This window comes from Salvelinus fontinalis, chromosome 27 (assembly GCF_029448725.1).
Source record: "Salvelinus fontinalis isolate EN_2023a chromosome 27, ASM2944872v1, whole genome shotgun sequence".
NCBI lineage: Eukaryota > Metazoa > Chordata > Actinopteri > Salmoniformes > Salmonidae > Salvelinus > Salvelinus fontinalis.
This window is the reverse complement of record NC_074691.1, coordinates 33,280,721-33,300,529: the sequence shown is the minus strand read 5'-3', so window position 1 is coordinate 33,300,529 and position 19,809 is coordinate 33,280,721. Positions and strand designations below refer to the sequence as shown.

General features: G+C 49.1%; 1 protein-coding gene across 1 annotated transcript; it reads left to right on the top strand.

The window, feature by feature from the left end:
* The first annotated feature begins 1,422 nt into the window (after positions 1-1,422).
* Positions 1,423-18,154, top strand: mtfr2 (mitochondrial fission regulator 2). The gene is made up of 8 exons (XM_055885609.1): positions 1,423-1,510; positions 1,775-2,011; positions 2,245-2,349; positions 4,018-4,145; positions 9,854-10,080; positions 10,295-10,661; positions 12,077-12,263; positions 15,601-18,154. Exons 2-8 carry the CDS (start codon positions 1,940-1,942, stop codon positions 15,643-15,645), a joined length of 1,131 nt encoding a protein of 376 aa, XP_055741584.1. The 5' UTR covers positions 1,423-1,510; positions 1,775-1,939; the 3' UTR covers positions 15,646-18,154.
* Positions 18,155-19,809: the final 1,655 nt, after the last annotated feature.

Below are 19,809 nucleotides of genomic sequence, written 5' to 3'. Positions count from 1 at the left end.
GGCTGGTAGTCTAGTGGTTAGAGTGTAGGGACGGCAGGTAGACTAGTGGTTAGAGTGGAGGGGTGGCAGGTAGCCTAGTGGTTAGAGTGGAGGGGAGGCAGGTAGCCTAGTGGTTAGAGTGGAGGGGCGGCAGGTAGCCTAGTGGTTAGAGTGGAGGGGTGGCAGGTAGCCTAGTGGTTAGAGTGGAGGGGTGGCAGGTAGCCTAGTGATTAGAGTGGAGGGGCGGCAGGTAGCCTAGTGGTTAGAGTGGAGGGGAGGCAGGTAGCCTAGTGGTTAGAGTGTGGAGGGGGCAGGTAGTCTAGTGGTTAGAGTGGAGGGGAGGCAGGTAGCCTAGTGGTTAGAGTGGAGGGGTGGCAGGTAGCCTAGTGGTTAGAGTGGAGGGGCGGCAGGTAGACTAGTGGTTAGAGTGGAGGGGTGGCAGGTAGCCTAGTGGTTAGAGTGTGGAGGGGGCAGGTAGTCTAGTGGTTAGAGTGGAGGGGAGGCAGGTAGCCTAGTGGTTAGAGTGGAGGGGTGGCAGGTAGCCTAGTGGTTAGAGTGGTGGGGCGGCAGGTAGCCTAGTGGTTAGAGTGGAGGGGCGGCAGCGTAGCCTAGTGGTTAGAGTGGAGGGGTGGCAGGTAGCCTAGTAGAGCGTTGGACTAGTAACCGAAAGGTTGCAAGATTGAATCCCCCGAGCTGACAAGGTAAAAATCTGTCGTTCTGCCCCTGAACAAGGCAGTTAACCCCCTGTTTCTTAGGCCGTCATTGAAAATAAGAATTTGTTCTTAACCGACTTGCCTGGTTAAATAAAGGTTAAAATACAAATAAATAGTAGAGATCTTACTGAGTATTTCCCACCCCACTTTAGCTGAGGCAGTGGAAATGTTCTCTCTACAAGCCAATAAGTACCCTATATACCGTGTGTTGCATTGCAGTGAATTGGGTGGGTGGACTCACCAGTACTCTGTATTAAACCCGTTGCCCAGCACAAGAGACCCATTGAAGTTTTACAGACTCAATTGAGTAATTCCAATATTAGTATTTTATTAAAAAGTGTATTTATTTAAATATAGCCTACACAATAGCTTTCAACATACCAGTATTTGTGTAAAATACATCCTTTTTTTGTTGGTGAAACCCTGTGAACTGTAGTTGTACTGCACTGGAGTGCAAAAACAACAAAAAGTTTAGCATGTCCTTGCATGGGAACTCTTATTTTGAAGAAAGAAATCCTTGATGGTGCGGCAAAGGTTTTTATTCTGACTGCTAGGAGAACGGTCAACTCGTCCACACACACAAAAATACGAATTTGGTGCGAATATTACTGAAAGCCCCATTGGTCGAACAGCTGTGGTCACATTGCACGATGCGCTATTCTGATTGGCGTAGGATTTTCTTCCAATTGAAATGTCCAATCACGGCACGGTTTGCTAGAGTGGCTTTATTTGAGTTCACCTTCTCACTTGTCCGGACACGTGAGCATCGGAGGAGAAGGTTATTTCTCGCCAAGTATAATTTCTAAATGATCTATAGGGTAAGAGAAGATTTATTAAATGTATTCACAATATACCGTTTACACGTATAAAATATTACAATATTGATTGCACGCTCGCTCGTTTGTTTATCATGTTACCGCTTGATGTCTTGTGATGAACCGTGTTTTCGTGAATATTGTACTGTATACTGTACTGATAGCAAGGTAACTCTACCAAACGTGCATGAAATTAATACATTATAAGTGATGTGGGTGACCATTTTCTAATTTGTTCGGGGATTTTTAAACCGTCCCCCCCCCCAGGTTTGAATGAGGATGCTTCTGCTTGTTTGGTCCGGGCTCGCATCCCATGGTGCAAAGTGAAACGGGAGTCCTAGCCTGCCGAACGAAGCTGTCGACAGAAAGCCTACACCACCAGCAGTTCTTGTATCCATCATCAGCCAAAACATTCAGAAGTGCTGCTTCCAGATGTCTCTACTAGAAGATATATTTGATCTGTTGCAAAATGTCCTTGAGTATTTCGGAGTCTCTCCTGACATGGTAAAAAAAAATGAGTTACATATCACAAATGCAGTGGCTCAATTTTATAGGATGCTTGTTTTGAGATTGTACCAACAGATTGAAGATTTGAAGAGTGCTTCTTGCCAATAATTGTGTGTGTGTGTGTGTGTGTGTGTGTGTGTGTGTGTGTGTGTGTGTGTGTGTGTGTGTGTGTGTGTGTGTGTGTGTGTGTGTGTGTGTGTGTGTGTGTTGTGTGTGTGTGTGTGTTTCAGCTGGTTCCAGTGTGGGAGAGCCAGTTGTGTGGTCAGTACCGGAGCCTGGTGCGGATGATCGGGACCAACCTCCCATTGACCCCGTCTCCACGTATCCACTTCCAGGTCAATATGAATATAAACTGGTTAATAATATTATTAATACAGGTCTAGGATCATCTGAATTAATACATCGGTCTTATCCGTAACCCGTTGACTCCGTAACCCGTTGACTCCGTAACCCGTTGACTCCGTAACCGTTGACTCCGTAACCCGTTGACTCCGTAACCCGTTGACTCCGTAACCCGTTGACTCCGTAACCCGTTGACTCCGTAACCCGTTGACTCGTAACCCGTTGACTCCGTAACCGTTGACTCCGTAACCCGTATACTCCGTAACTGTAGACTCCGTAACCGTTGACTCCGTAACCCGTTGACTCGTAACCCGTAGACTCTGTAACCCGTTGACTCCGTAACCGTTGACTCCGTAACCCGTTGACTCCGTAACCGATGACTCCGTAACTGTAGACTCCGTAACCCGTTGACTCCGTAACCGATGACTCCGTAACCGATGACTCCGTAACTGTAGACTCCGTAACCGTAGACTCCGTAACTGTTGACTCCGTAACCCGTTGACTCCGTAACCCGTTGACTCCGTAACCGTTGACTCCGTAACCCGTTGACTCCGTAACCCGTTGACTCCGTAACCCGTTGACTCTGTAACCGTTGACTCCGTAACCCGTTGACTCCGTAACCGTTGACTCCGTAACCCGTTGACTGTAACCGTTGACTCCGTAACCCGTTGACTCCGTAACCCGTTGACTCCGTAACCGTTGACTCCGTAACCCGTTGACTCCGTAACCCGTTGACTCCGTAACCGTTGACTCCGTAACCGTTGACCCTGTAACCGATGACTCCGTAACCGTTGACTCCGTAACCCGTTGACTCCGTAACCCGTTGACTCCGTAACCGATGACTCCGTAACCGATGACTCCGTAACCGTTGACTCCGTAACCCGTTGACTCCGTAACCCGTTGACTCCGTAACCGATGACTCCGTAACCGTTGACTCCGTAACCCGTTGACTCCGTAACCGATGACTCCGTAACCGTTGACTCCGTAACCGTTGACTCGTAACCGTTGACTCGTAACCGTTGACTCCGTAACCCGTTGACTCTGTAACCCGTTGACTCCGTAACCCGTTGACTCCGTAACCCGTTGACTCCGTAACCGTTGACTCCGTAACCGTTGACTCCGTAACCCGTTGACTCCGTAACCCGTTGACTCCGTAACCCGTTGACTCCGTAACCCGTTGACTCCGTAACCCGTTGACTCCGTAACCCGTTGACTCCGTAACCGTTGACTCCGTAACCGTTGACTCCGTAACCGTTGACTCTGTAACCCGTTGACTCCGTAACCCGTTGACTCCGTAACCGTTGACTCCGTAACTGTTGACTCCGTAACCCGTTGACTCCGTAACTGTTGACTCCGTAACTGTTGACTCCGTAACCCGTTGACTCCGTAACCCGTTGACTCCGTAACCCGTTGACTCCGTAACCCGTTGACTCCGTAACCCGTTGACTCTGTAACCCGTTGACTCCGTAACCCGTTGACTCCGTAACCGTTGACTCCGTAACCCGTTGACTCCGTAACCCGTTGACTCCGTAACCGACTACGAAGCAACACTGCCTCATCTGATACACATTGAGGTGTATTGTTGTTATGGAAGACAGAACCAGAAGGCTAATGGTTCTGTGGTTTTGGTCTCACACTCCGCTCGCTCACACCGTCCACAGATTCCTCTACACACCTCCCGACAGCACAGGTACCTGGACGTCACCATGGATACCCGCCCCGCTATCCCCTCCTTGGCTGACGTGCTGTGGGTGGCGGAGGATGAGGGAGACAGCTTCACCAAGATCAGGTAGATGGGACCCAGTAGATATACAGAGACTCCTCATCAGACTGGTAGAACCCAGTAGATATACACAGAGACTCCTCAGACTGGTAGAACCCAGTAGATATACACAGAGACTCCTCAGACTGGTAGTACCCAGTAGATATACACAGAGACAGACTGGTAGAACCCAGTAGATATACACAGAGACCCCTCAGACTGGTAGAACCCAGTAGATATACACAGAGACTCCTCATCAGACTGGTAGAACCCAGTAGATATACACAGAGACTCCTCAGACTGGTAGAACCCAGTAGATATACACAGAGACAGACTGGTAGAACCCAGTAGATATACACAGAGACTCCTCATCAGACTGGTAGAACCCAGTAGATATACACAGAGACCCCTCAGACTGGTAGAACCCAGTAGATATACACAGACTCCTCAGACTGGTAGAACCCAGTAGATATACACAGAGACAGACTGGTAGAACCCAGTAGATATACACAGAGACCCCTCAGACTGGTAGAACCCAGTAGATATACACAGAGACTCCTCATCAGACTGGTAGAACCCAGTAGATATACACACAGACAGACTGGTAGAACCCAGTAGATATACACAGAGACCCCTCAGACTGGTAGAACCCAGTAGATATACACAGAGACTCCTCAGACTGGTAGAACCCAGTAGATATACACAGAGACAGACTGGTAGAACCCAGTAGATATACACAGAGACCCCTCAGACTGGTAGAACCCAGTAGATATACACATAGACTCCTCAGACTGGTAGAACCCAGTAGATATACACAGAGACAGACTCATCAGACTGGTAGAACCCAGTAGATATACACAGAGACCCCTCAGACTGGTAGAACCCAGTAGATATACACAGAGACTCCTCAGACTGGTAGAACCCAGTAGATATACACAGAGACAGACTGGTAGAACCCAGTAGATATACACAGACTCCTCATCAGACTGGTAGAACCCAGTAGATATACACAGAGACTCCTCAGACTGGTAGAACCCAGTAGATATACACAGAGACAGACTGGTAGAACCCAGTAGATATACACAGAGACCCCTCAGACTGGTAGAACCCAGTAGATATACACAGAGACTCCTCATCAGACTGGTAGAACCCAGTAGATATACACAGAGACAGACTCCTCAGACTGGTAGAACCCAGTAGATATACACAGAGACAGACTCATCAGACTGGTAGAACCCAGTAGATATACACAGAGACTCCTCCTCAGACTGGTAGAACCCAGTAGATATACACAGACTCCTCATCAGACTGGTAGAACCCAGTAGATATACACAGAGACAGACTCCTCAGACTGGTAGAACCCAGTAGATATACACACAGACTCCTTAGACTGGTAGAACCCAGTAGATATACACAGAGACAGACTGGTAGAACCCAGTAGATATACACAGAGACTCCTCATCAGACTGGTAGAACCCAGTAGATATACACAGAGACAGACTGGTAGAACCCAGTAGATATACACAGAGACCCCTCAGACTGGTAGAACCCAGTAGATATACACAGAGACCCCTCAGACTGGTAGAACCCAGTAGATATACACAGAGACTCCTCAGACTGGTAGAACCCAGTAGATATACACAGAGACAGACTGGTAGAACCCAGTAGATATACACAGAGACTCCTCAGACTGGTAGAACCCAGTAGATATACACAGAGACAGACTGGTAGAACCCAGTAGATATACACAGAGACCCCTCAGACTGGTAGAACCCAGTAGATATACACAGAGACTCCTCATCAGACTGGTAGAACCCAGTAGATATACACAGAGACCCCTCAGACTGGTAGAACCCAGTAGATATACACAGAGACTCCTCATCAGACTGGTAGAACCCAGTAGATATACACAGAGACAGACTGGTAGAACCCAGTAGATATACACAGAGACTCCTCAGACTGGTAGAACCCAGTAGATATACACAGAGACTCCTCATCAGACTGGTAGAACCCAGTAGATATACACAGAGACTCCTCATCAGACTGGTAGAACCCAGTAGATATACACAGAGACCCCTCAGACTGGTAGAACCCAGTAGATATACACAGAGACCCCTCAGACTGGTAGAACCCAGTAGATATACACAGAGACTCCTCAGACTGGTAGAACCCAGTAGATATACACAGAGACTCCTCAGACTGGTAGAACCCAGTAGATATACACAGAGACAGACTGGTAGAACCCAGTAGATATACACAGAGAACCCCTCAGACTGGTAGAACCCAGTAGATATACACAGACTCCTAATCAGACTGGTAGAACCCAGTAGATATACACAGAGACCCCTCAGACTGGTAGAACCCAGTAGATATACACAGAGACAGACTGGTAGAACCCAGTAGATATACACATAGACTCCTCAGACTGGTAGAACCCAGTAGATATACACAGAGACCCCTCAGACTGGTAGAACCCAGTAGATATACACAGAGACAGACTGGTAGAACCCAGTAGATATACACAGACTGGTAGAACCCAGTAGATATACACATAGACTCCTCAGACTGGTAGAACCCAGTAGATATACACAGAGACTCCTCAGACTGGTAGAACCCAGTAGATATACACAGAGACTCCTCAGACTGGTAGAACCCAGTAGATATACACAGAGACCCCTCAGACTGGTAGAACCCAGTAGATATACACAGAGACCCCTCAGACTGGTAGAACCCAGTAGATATACACAGAGACTCCTCAGACTGGTAGAACCCAGTAGATATACACAGAGACAGACTGGTAGAACCCAGTAGATATACACAGAGACCCCTCAGACTGGTAGAACCCAGTAGATATACACAGAGACTCCTCATCAGACTGGTAGGATCCAGTAGATATACACAGAGACTCCTCATCAGACTGGTAGAACCCAGTAGATATACACAGAGACCCCTCAGACTGGTAGAACCCAGTAGATATACACAGAGACAGACTGGTAGAACCCAGTAGATATACACAGAGACCCCTCAGACTGGTAGAACCCAGTAGATATACACAGACTGGTAGAACCCAGTAGATATACACAGAGACTCCTCAGACTGGTAGAACCCAGTAGATATACACAGAGACAGACTGGTAGAACCCAGTAGATATACACATAGACTCCTCAGACTGGTAGAACCCAGTAGATATACACAGAGACAGACTGGTAGAACCCAGTAGATATACACAGAGACCCCTCAGACTGGTAGAACCCAGTAGATATACACAGACTCCTAATCAGACTGGTAGAACCCAGTAGATATACACAGAGACTCCTCAGACTGGTAGAACCCAGTAGATATACACAGAGACCCCTCAGACTGGTAGAACCCAGTAGATATACACAGAGACTCCTCAGACTGGTAGAACCCAGTAGATATACACAGAGACAGACTGGTAGAACCCAGTAGATATACACAGAGACTCCTCAGACTGGTAGAACCCAGTAGATATACACAGAGACAGACTGGTAGAACCCAGTAGATATACACACAGACTCCTCAGACTGGTAGAACCCAGTAGATATACACAGAGACAGACTGGTAGAACCCAGTAGATATACACAGAGACCCATCAGACTGGTAGAACCCAGTAGATATACACAGAGACCCCTCAGACTGGTAGAACCCAGTAGATATACACAGAGACAGACTGGTAGAACCCAGTAGATATACACAGATACCCCTCAGACTGGTAGAACCCAGTAGATATACACAGACTCCTCATCAGACTGGTAGAACCCAGTAGATATACACAGAGACAGACTGGTAGAACCCAGTAGATATACACAGAGACCCATCAGACTGGTAGAACCCAGTAGATATACACAGAGACCCCTCAGACTGGTAGAACCCAGTAGATATACACAGAGACTCCTCATAAGACTGGTAGAACCCAGTAGATATACACAGAGACCCCTCAGACTGGTAGAACCCAGTAGATATACACAGAGACTCCTCCTCAGACTGGTAGAACCCAGGAGATATACACAGAGACCCCTCAGACTGGTAGAACCCAGTAGATATACACACAGACTCCTCATCAGACTGGTAGAACCCAGTAGATATACACAGAGACAGACTGGTAGAACCCAGTAGATATACACAGAGACCCCTCAGACTGGTAGAACCCAGTAGATATACACAGAGACTCCTCAGACGGGTAGAACCCAGTAGATATACACAGAGACCCCTCAGACTGGTAGAACCCAGTAGATATACATCAAGACCCCTCGGACTGGTAGAACCCAGTAGATATACACAGAGACCCATCAGACTGATAGAACCCAGTAGATATACACAGAGACAGACTGGTAGAACCCAGTAGATATACACAGAGACAGACTGGTAGAACCCAGTAGATATACACAGAGACTCATCAGACTGATAGAACCCAGTAGATATACACAGACTCCTCATCAGACTGGTAGAACCCAGTAGATATACACAGAGACCCCTCAGACTGGTAGAACCCAGTAGATATACACAGAGACAGACTGGTAGAACCCAGTAGATATACACACAGACTCCTCAGACTGGTAGAACCCAGTAGATATACACAGAGACCCCTCAGACTGGTAGAACCCAGTAGATATACACAGAGACAGACTGGTAGAACCCAGTAGATATACACATAGACTCCTCAGACTGGTAGAACCCAGTAGATATACACAGAGACAGACTGGTAGAACCCAGTAGATATACACAGAGACCCCTCAGACTGGTAGAATCCAGTAGATATACACAGAGACTCCTCAGACTGGTAGAACCCAGTAGATATACACAGAGACTCCTCAGACTGGTAGAACCCAGTAGATATACACAGAGACTCCTCAGACTGGTAGAACCCAGTAGATATACACAGAGACAGACTGGTAGAACCCAGTAGATATACACAGAGACCCCTCAGACTGGTAGAACCCAGTAGATATACACAGAGACTCCTCCTCAGACTGGTAGAACCCAGTAGATATACACAGACTCCTCAGACTGGTAGAACCCAGTAGATATACACAGAGACAGACTGGTAGAACCCAGTAGATATACACAGAGACTCCTCAGACTGGTAGAACCCAGTAGATATACACAGAGACTCCTCATCAGACTGGTAGAACCCAGTAGATATACACAGAGACAGACTGGTAGAACCCAGTAGATATACACAGAGACCCCTCAGACTGGTAGAACCCAGTAGATATACACAGAGACTCCTCATCAGACTGGTAGAACCCAGTAGATATACACAGAGACCCCTCAGACTGGTAGAACCCAGTAGATATACACAGACTGGTAGAACCCAGTAGATATACACAGAGACAGACTGGTAGAACCCAGTAGATATACACAGAGACCCATCAGACTGGTAGAACCCAGTAGATATACACAGAGACCCCTCAGACTGGTAGAACCCAGTAGATATACACAGAGACAGACTGGTAGAACCCAGTAGATATAGTCACCCTGGGGGTTGTGTGTAGAATCCTATGGGGCCATGTTATTGACACGCCAGAGAAAGAGTAGGAGCGATTACTACCCGACTGTCAACAAGTTAAGCTGGCTAGCTAGTAATTTTGGCTAACTTGTTGGGTGAAAAGATTCACATATTTACTGTTAATTAGCCATCGAAAAATCACTTTCCAAGCTTGTTTATAAAAGGACTGTTTCTCAATCTGTCTTCCCTTCTGGTCCGATCTCAGGCACCGTGAGCGTCCGTGTCGGCAGGGTGCTGCGAGTCGGGGAGATGAGGTGGTGCTGACTCCTCCTCCAGGGGTCCCGGGGTTGGCAGCGCTCCGAGCCCAGCCAAGAGACATGATGCTGGGGCACAGATCGGACCCAGTGGCCCTCCGGAAGATCACAGCCCTGGAGGAGGAGCTGCTCAAACTACGAGCACAGATTGCCATGATTGTCACCGCGCCACCCTCAGGTGTATATATATACACACACACACACACACACACACACACACACACACACACACACACACACACACACACACACACACACACACACACACACACACACACACACACACACACACACCTATCCCTGTCATGGTAAACATATCATTCCTCTATTATGAAAGTGATACACCGGACTTTGTTCACCCTTTTCTATCCCTCCTTTTTCCTGTCGTCCAGGTCCAGCCCATTCACAGATTCTTCCGGGTACCCCTGGAATGTCCCCTGCCTCTGTCCTCACCTCTACTCCTCGCTGCCCTCCTCCTCCCTGCCCTCCTCCTCCCTGCCCTCCTCCTCCCTGCCCTCCTCCTCCGTGCCCTCCTCCTCCACCTCCTCCTCCCAGCTCCTCTGTAGGGCTGTCTGCGGTGGAGAATCTAATCCAGCAGGGCAGGGAGGCCGGTCAGGGTCATGCCCAGGGGAAGAGCCATGAGGCTGGGCAGGTTGGACTACTACAGTCCCAGGATAAGGCGGTAGGACAAGGCCCGGTCCCCACCATGCTGGATGTACTGAATGACCTGAAGCAGGTCAAACTACGCTCCGTGCAGAGGTAAGCATGGACGCTAAGGTATGTCATTGTGCTGGAGTCTACAACTCTGAGAGCCTGTCTGAAACAGCAGATCTGCCACCGCCTTTTGAGGTGAAATCAAATGTTATTGGTCCATACACATATTTAACAGATGTTATTGGTCCATACACATATTTAACAGATGTTATTGGTCCATACACATATTTAACAGATGTTATTGGTCCATACACATACAGTGGGGCAAAAAAGTATTTAGTCAGCCACCAATTGTGCAAGATCTCCCACTTAAAAAGATGAGAGAGGCCTGTAATTGTCATCATAAGTACACTTCAACTATGACAGACAAAATGAGAAGAAAAAATCCAGAAAATCACTTTGTAGGATTTTTAATGAATTTATTTGCAAATTATGGTGGAAAATAAGTATTGCCGCAAGGATCTGGACACAATTCCTGGAAGCTGAAAATGTCTGCCTGGGCTCTGGACTGGGGCTCTGGAGTAGGGCTCTGGAGTAGGGCTCTGGACTGGGGCTCTGGACTGGGGCTCTGGACTGGGGCTCTGGACTGGGGCTCTGGACTGGGGCTCTGGAGTAGGGCTCTGGAGTAGGGCTCTGGAGTAGGGCTCTGGACTGGGGCTCTGGAGTGGGGCTCTGGAGTGGGGCTCTGGAGTGGGGCCCTGGAGTGGGGCCCTGGACTGGGGCTCTGGACTGGGGCTCTGGAGTGGGGCCTTGGAGTAGGGCTCTGGAGTAGGGCTCTGGGCTGGGGCCCTGGAGTAGGGTTCTGGAGTAGGGCTCTGGAGTGGGGCTCTGGAGTGGGGCTCTGGAGTGGAGCCCTGGAGTGGGGCCCTGGAGTGGGGCTCTGGAGTGGGGCTCTGGAGTGGGGCCCTGGACTGGGGCTCTGGAGTAGGGCTCTGGACTGGGGCCCTGGAGTAGGGTTCTGGAGTAGGGCTCTGGAGTGGGGCCCTGGAGTGGGGCTCTGGAGTAGGGCTCTGGAGTGGGGCCCTGGAGTGGGGCCTGGAGTGGGGCCCTGGAGTGGGGCTCTGGAGTGGGGCCCTGGAGTAGGGCTCTGGAGTGGGGCCCTGGAGTGGGGCCCTGGTGTAGGGTTCTGGAGTAGGGCTCTGGACTGGGGCTCTGGACTGGGGCCCTGGAGTGGGGCTCTGGAGTAGGGCTCTGGAGTGGGGCCCTGTAGTGGGGCTCTGTTAAAAAGTTGTGCACTAATATAGAGAGGGTTGCCATTTGCCAATATAGCCTATCTGGCAAGCAAATCTCTGTCACAATGGCTGTGTTCGAGAGCATCAAAACCATGATGCATCATGGGTAAATTGTGACGTACTGATCTATAAATAATGAGTAGTTATTTACGATGCGAAGTGTGTGGAACAAACCCACTGGATGTTATGTAGCTGTTCCTTAGTGTCTTGCGTTTGCCCCACCCCCAGGTCGCCCGGGGGAACGCCGGTGCAGAGGAGGCGGAGCAAGGGCACGGCGTTGCTAAGCGACCCGGCTTCCATGATTGCCGAGGCCCTGAGGAGGAAGTTCGTCCACCATCGCCTCAATGACTCGTACGACAAAGAGAACCGCTCGGCCGAGCTCTCGCCGTTCGGCAGCCCCGATACATCGCCCTGTGTAAGTACAGAATCACATTCACAAACTAACCTAGGCTGTTAGGAGACACTATTGGGACACTGCCCCAGTGTCTGTCTGTCTGTGGTCTGCCCCAGTGTCTGTCTGTCTGTGGTCTGCCCCAGTGTCTGTCTGTCTGTGGTCTGCCCCAGTGTCTGTCTGTCTGTGGTCTGCCCCAGTGTCTGTCTGTCTGTGGTTTGCCCCAGTGTCTGTCTGTCTGTGGTCTGCCCCAGTGTCTGTCTGTCTGTGGTTTGCCCCAGTCGGTGTCTGTGGTCTGCCCCAGTGTCTGTCTGTGGTCTGCCCCAGTGTCTGTCTGTCTGTGGTCTGCCACAGTGTCTGTCTGTCTGTGGTTTGCCCCAGTGTCTGTCTGTCTGTGGTCTGCCCCAGTGTCTGTCTGTCTGTGGTTTGCCCCAGTCGGTGTCTGTGGTCTGCCCCAGTGTCTGTCTGTGGTCTGCCCCAGTGTCTGTCTGTCTGTGGTCTGCCCCAGTGTCTTTCTGTCTGTGGTCTGCCACAGTGTCTGTCTGTTTGTGGTCTGCCACAGTGTCTGTCTGTGGTCTGCCACAGTGTCTGTCTGTCTGTGGTCTGCCACAGTGTCTGTCTGTCTGTGGTCTGCCACAGTGTCTGTCTGTCTGTGGTCTGCCACAGTGTCTGTCTGTCTGTGGTCTGCCCCAGTGTCTGTCTGTGGTCTGCCACAGTGTCTGTCTGTGGTCTGCCCCAGTGTCTGTCTGTCTGTGGTCTGCCACAGTGTCTGTCTGTCTGTGGTCTGCCACAGTGTCTGTCTGTCTGTGGTCTGCCACAGTGTCTGTCTGTCTGTGGTCTGCCCCAGTGTCTGTCTGTCTGTGGTCTGCCCCAGTGTCTGTCTGTCTGTGGTTTGCCCCAGTCGGTGTCTGTGGTTTGCCCCAGTCGGTGTCTGTGGTCTGCCACAGTGTCTGTCTGTGGTCTGCCCCAGTGTCTGTCTGTCTGTGGTCTGCCCCAGTGTCTGTCTGTCTGTGGTCTGCCACAGTGTCTGTCTGTCTGTTGTCTGCCCCAGTGTCTGTCTGTCTGTTGTCTGCCCCAGTGTCTGTCTGTCTGTGGTCTGCCACAGTGTCTGTCTGTCTGTGGTCTGCCCCAGTGTCTGTCTGTCTGTGGTTTGCCCCAGTCGGTGTCTGTGGTCGTTGTCTGTGGTCTGCCCCAGTGTCTGTCTGTGGTCTGCCCCAGTGTCTGTCTGTGGTCTGCCCCAGTGTCTGTCTGTGGTCTGCCCCAGTGTCTGTCTGTGGTCTGCCCCAGTGTCTGTCTGTGGTCTGCCACAGTGTCTGTCTGTGGTTTACCCCAGTCGGTGTCTGTGGTCTGCCCCAGTGTCTGTCTGTGGTCTGCCACATTGTCTGTCTGTGGTCTGCCCCAGTGTCTGTCTGTCTGTGGTCTGCCACAGTGTCTGTCTGTGGTCTGCCCCAGTGTCTGTCTGTGGTCTGCCCCAGTGTCTGTCTGTGGTCTGCCACAGTGTCTGTCTGTGGTCTGCCCCAGTGTCTGTCTGTCTGTGGTCTGCCACAGTGTCTGTCTGTCTGTGGTCTGCCACAGTGTCTGTCTGTGGTCTGCCACAGTGTCTGTCTGTGGTCTGCCACAGTGTCTGTCTGTGGTCTGCCACAGTGTCTGTCTGTCTGTGGTCTGCCACAGTGTCTGTCTGTCTGTGGTCTGCCCCAGTGTCCGTCTGTCTGTGGTCTGCCCCAGTGTCTGTCTGTCTGTGGTCTGCCCCAGTGTCTGTCTGTCTTTGGTCTGCCACAGTGTCTGTCTGTCTGTGGTCTGCCCCAGTGTCTGTCTGTCTGTGGTCTGCCCCAGTGTCTGTCTGTCTGTGGTCTGCCCCAGTGTCTGTCTGTCTGTGGTCTGCCCCAGTGTCTGTCTGTGGTCTGCCCCAGTGTCTGTCTGTCTGTGGTCTGCCCCAGTGTCTGTCTGTCTGTGGTCTGCCACAGTGTCTGTCTGTCTGTGGTCTGCCCCAGTGTCTGTCTGTCTGTGGTCTGCCACAGTGTCTGTCTGTCTGTCTGTCTGCCACAGTGTCTGTCTGTCTGTGGTCTGCCCCAGTGTCTGTCTGTCTGTGGTCTACCCCAGTCAGCGTCTGTCTGTCTGTCTGTCTGTCTGTCTGTCTGCCCCAGTCAGCGTCTGTCTGTGTCTGTCTGTCTGTCTGCCCCAGTCGGTGTCTGTCTGTCTGTCTGTCTGTCTGCACCAGTCAGCGTCTGTCTGTCTGTCTGCACCAGTCTCTGTCTGTCTGTCTGTTTGCACCAGTCAGCGTCTGTCTGTGTCTGTCTGTCTGCCCCAGTCAGCGTCTGTCTGTCCGTCTGTCTGTGTCTGTCTGTCTGTCTGTCTGCACCAGTCAGCGTCTGTCTGTGTCTGTCTGTCTGTCTGCCCCAGTCAGCGTCTGTCTGTCCGTCTGTCTGTGTCTGTCTGTCTGTCTGTCTGCACCAGTCAGCGTCTGTCTCTGTCTGTCTGTCTGTCTGCACCAGTCAGCGTCTGTCTGTCTGTCTGCACCAGTCTGTGTCTGTCTGTCTGTCTGTCTGCACCAGTCTGTGTCTGTCTGTCTGTCTGTCTGCACCAGTCAGCGTCTGTCTCTGTGATCTGCCAGCAGGTGGTGCTGTTTCTGGGTCTGTAGTGTGTCTGGTCATTTTGTAGTTGAGATGGTCAAATGTGGGTAAAGTTACTGGGACTTTACAACCTTGTAGGGCTCCGGTCAAACTAATGCCCTATGTAGGGAATAGGGAGCCATAGTGCAGTACTTTTGGCCAGAGCCCTATGTCGGGAATAGGGAGACATAGAACTCTGGTCTAAAGTAGTGCACTATGTAGGGAATAGGGAGCCATAGAACTCTGGTCTAAAGTAGTGCACTATGTAGGGAATAGGGAGCCATAGAACTCTGGTCTAAAGTAGTGCACTATGTAGGGAATAGGGAGCCATAGAACTCTGGTCTAAAGTAGTGCACTGTGTAGGGAATAGGGAGACATAGAACTCTGGTCTAAAGTAGTGCACTATGTAGGGAATAGGGAGCCATAGAACTCTGGTCTAAAGTAGTGCACTATGTAGGGAATAGGGAGACATAGAACTCTGGTCTAAAGTAGTGCCCTATGTAGGGAATAGGGAGCCATAGTGCACTACTTTTGGCCAGAGCCCTATGTCCCCCTTGTCCCTACATAGTGCACTACTTTTGGCCAGAGCCCTATGTCCCCCTATTCCCTATATAGTGCACTACTTTTAACCAGAGTTCTATGGCTCCCTAGTCCCTACATAGTGCACTACTTTTAACCAGAGCCCTATGTAGAGAACAGGGCACCTTTGTTATCTTCCTCTTATCTGTTCATGTGACCTGTCATTGTTTTAGATCCCCCAGCATTCCAAGCGCAGCCAGGGACGACTCCACCTGTGACCTCTGACCTCCCGAGGTCAAGTAAACCAGCGGCCTATCACTTCGCCACCTGAAACACCGATGCCTCCCGCCGACTACTATGGCAACTGCTGACTGAGGGTGCGTCCCAATAATACCTCCTTTCTCTTGAAGTGTACACTTGTTCACTACTTCAGATTAGGGAAGTGAACAAGTGTACACTTTGGAAGGAAGGACAGATAATTGGGATATAGCCTAGGTCTGTTTGTTTTGTTGTCTTTTAAAAAATATATGTTTTTGAAGAGCTTCTCTTGTCCATCTTTCAACATGTGCTATGATGCGTCCATCAGGTATTGTTTATATAAGGGACGATCGATATTGAGAGTAATTTAATTTCATGCAGTCATTTCAATTGTATATATTTTTGCTGTAAATACACTATATAACCAAAAGTATGCGGACACCTTATTGAACATCTCATTACTAAATCATGGGCATTAATATGGAGTTGGTTCCCCCCCTTTGCTGCTATAACAGCCTCCCCTCTTCTGGGAAGGCTTTCCACCTAGATGTTGGAACATTGCTGCTATAACAGCCTCCACTCTTCTGGGAAGGCTTTCCACTAGATGTTGGAACATTGCTGCTACAACAGCCTCCACTCTTCTGGGAAGGCTTCCCACTAGATGTTGGAACATTGCTGCTATAACAGCCTCCACTCTTCTGGGAAGGCTTTCCACTAGATGTTGGAACATTGCTGCTATAACAGCCTCCACTCTTCTGGGAAGGCTTTCCACTAGATGTTGGAACATTGCTGCTATAACAGCCTCCACTCTTCTGGGAAGGCTTTCCACTAGATGTTGGAACATTGCTGCTATAACAGCCTCCACTCTTCTGGGAAGGCTTTCCACTAGATGATAGAACATTGCTGCTATAACAGCCTCCACTCTTCTGGGAAGGCTTTCCACTAGATGTTGGAACATTGCTGCGGGGACTTGCTTCCATTCAGCCACAAGAGCATTAGTGAGGTCGGGCACTGATGTTGGGTGATTAGGCCTGGCTCGCAGTCGGCGTTCCAATTCAGCCCAAAGGTGTTCGATGGGGTTGAGGTCAGGACTTTGTGCAGGCCAGTCAAGTTCTTCCACACAAACCATTTCTGTATGGACCTCGTTTTGTGCACGGGGGCATTGTCATGCTGAAACCTTCCCCAAACTGTTGCCACAAAGTTGGAAGCACAGAATCGTCTAGAATGTCATTGTGTGCTGTAGCGTTAAGATTTCCCTCCACTGGAACTAAGGGGCCCGAACCATGAAAAACAGCCCCAGACCATTATTCTTCCTCCACCAAACTTTACAGTTGGCACTATGCATTGGGGCAGGTAGCGTTCTCCTGGCATCCGCCAAACCCAGATTCGTCCGTCAGACTGCCAGATGGTGAAGTGTGATTCATCACTCCAGAGAACGTGCTTCCACTGCTCCAGAGTCCAATGGCAGAGAGCTTTACACCACTCCAGCCGACGCTTGGCATTTTGGTGATCTTAGGCTTGTGTGCGGCTGCTCAGCCACGGAAACACGTTTCATGAAGCTCCCGGTGGTCCGTTGTCATGCTGACGTTGCTTCCAGGGGCAGTTTGGGACTCAGTAGTGAGTGTTGCAACCCGAGGACAGACGATTTTTACGAGCTACTCGCTTCAGCACTCGGTGGTCCCGTTCCGTGAGCTTGTGTGGCCTACCACTTCGGCTGAGCCGTTGTTGCTCCTAGACGTTTCCACTTCACTTTAACAGCTCTAGTAGGGAAGAAATTTGACGAACTGATTTGTTGGAAATGTGGAATCATATGACAGTGCCACGTTGAAAGTCCCTGAGCTCTTCAGTACGGGGCATTCTACTGCCGATGTTTGTCTATGGAGATTGCATTTTTTATTTAACTAGGCAAGTCAGTTAAGAATAAAAAATCTTATTTTCAATGACAGCCTAGGAACAGTGGGTTAAACTGTCTTGTTCAGGGGCAGAAAGATAGATTTTTACCTTGTCAGTTCGGGGATTCGATCTAGCAACCCTTCGGTTACTAGTGCACTAACTACTAAGCTACGCTGCCGCCCATGTTAGACCCACACCTGCCGCCCCAGCATGGCTGTGTGCTCTATTTTATACACCTGTCAGCAACGGGTGAGGCTGAATTCAATCATTTGAAGGGGTGTCCACATACTTTTGTGTAGCTATACCAATGTTTTTCTACTGAGTTAGTTTTAATGTCTTGGTACAGTTGAATGATTCCATGTTTCTATTGGCTAGGATTTCATCGGTCGTAATTCATTCGTGCACACTGTAGCAAAACATTTTGCCACGGATAACAAAAACGAGCGTATCTTATTGGACAACTTCCGCTTCTACCTACCTCCCTTGTACAATTTAAAGGAAATTATGTATTATTATAATATGGACAGACAGCTCTCTACTCTTATCAAATAGTCTGTCTTTGTTTTTTTTCGTGTTCTTATTTGCTGCTCTGTTGACATGACCTTTGACCTGACCAATACAAATGCCTAAACCCTTTGTCTGTGAAGTGAAGTACTAGACACACCAAAAGGAACTTTGTCTGTGTGTAGGCAGGGAGGGAGGGGGGTTAAAACATGTTATTGATTTACAGTACCAGTCAAAAGTTTGGACACATCTACTCATTCTAGGGTTTTTCTTTATTTTTACTATTTTCTACATTGTAGAATAATAGTGAAGACATCAAAATTATGAAATAACACATATGGAATCATGTAGTAACCAAAAAAGTGGTAAACAAATCAAAATATATTTTATAGTTTAGATTCTTCAAAGTAGCCACCCTTTGCCTTGATGACAGTTTTGCACACTCTTGGCATTCTCTCAACCAGCTTCACCTGGAATTATCTTCCAACAGTTTTGAAGGAGTTCCCACGTATGCTGAGCACTTGTTGGCTGATTTTCCTTCACTCTGCTGTCCAACTCATCCCAAACCATCTCATTTAGGTCGAGGACGGGTGATATGTCTATTCTTTCAGTCTCACTCCTCCAGCTGTCTGTCTACTCTCTCCATCCCTGAGGCAGAAGGAGAGAGAGGAAGTGGCTAAATGACAAATCACTCCCTTCCCCTCGGTCATACATTTACGCGTTCACTCTCGCCTCCGACATATGCACAAGTGTCCCAAAGCTGAGGGAGTGACAATTATCGAGGGTGTTAGGGGCTAATTAGACCCTCGGACTACCACATCGACCGAGCCAGCAAGGATTAAGAGCAAAGTGATATCCCAACATGCACTGCAATATCTTTATGCAATTTCCTAAAAAAGAATGAAGAGGCCACGTGCATTTGTTTACGTCTGATTTCGTGACCTGACACATGTAACAGATGAAATACCTCCCAAATTAAATGTTAAGCTGTTACTGAGGTTTAAACTGTCATTTTTCAAACAAAATAAACAAGTTTACCAGAAAGGAGGTCAAACTGCAGTCGGGGAGGAATCCGTTTGATTGATTACGGGGCGGCAGGGTAGCCTAGTGGTTAGAGCATTGGACTAGTAACCGAAAGGAAAGGTTGCAAGTTCATATCCCCGAGCTGACAAGGTACAAATCTGTCGTTCTGCCCCTGAACAGGCAGTTAACCCTCTGTTCCTAGGCCGTCATTGAAAATAAGAATTTGTTCTTAACTGACCTGTCTAGTTAAATAAAGGTAAAAAAATAAATAAATAAAAAATCAACACTGAGGTAAACACTGAGCCATGACTGTCCACTAGATGGCGGTAGTGTCTCATTAGGATCAGAGAGAGATATAACACGGACTAGCTGCTTAGGTCCACTCTACTGCTGTGTGTAGACTAGCTGCTTAGGTCCACTCTACTGCTGGGTGTAGACTAGCTGCTTAGGTCCACTCTACTGCTGTGTGTAGACTAGCTGCTTAGGTCCACTCTACTGCTGTGTGTAGACTAGCTGCTTAGGTCCACTCTACTGCTGTGTGTAGACTAGCTGCTTAGGTCCACTCTACTGCTGTGTGTAGACTAGCTGCTTAGGTCCACTCTACTGCTGTGTGTAGACTAGCTGCTTAGGTCCACTCTACTGCTGTGTGTAGACTAGCTGCTTAGGTCCACTCTACTGCTGTGTGTAGACTAGCTGCTTAGGTCCACTCTACTGCTGTGTGTAGACTAGCTGCTTAGGTCCACTCTACTGCTGTGTAGACTAGC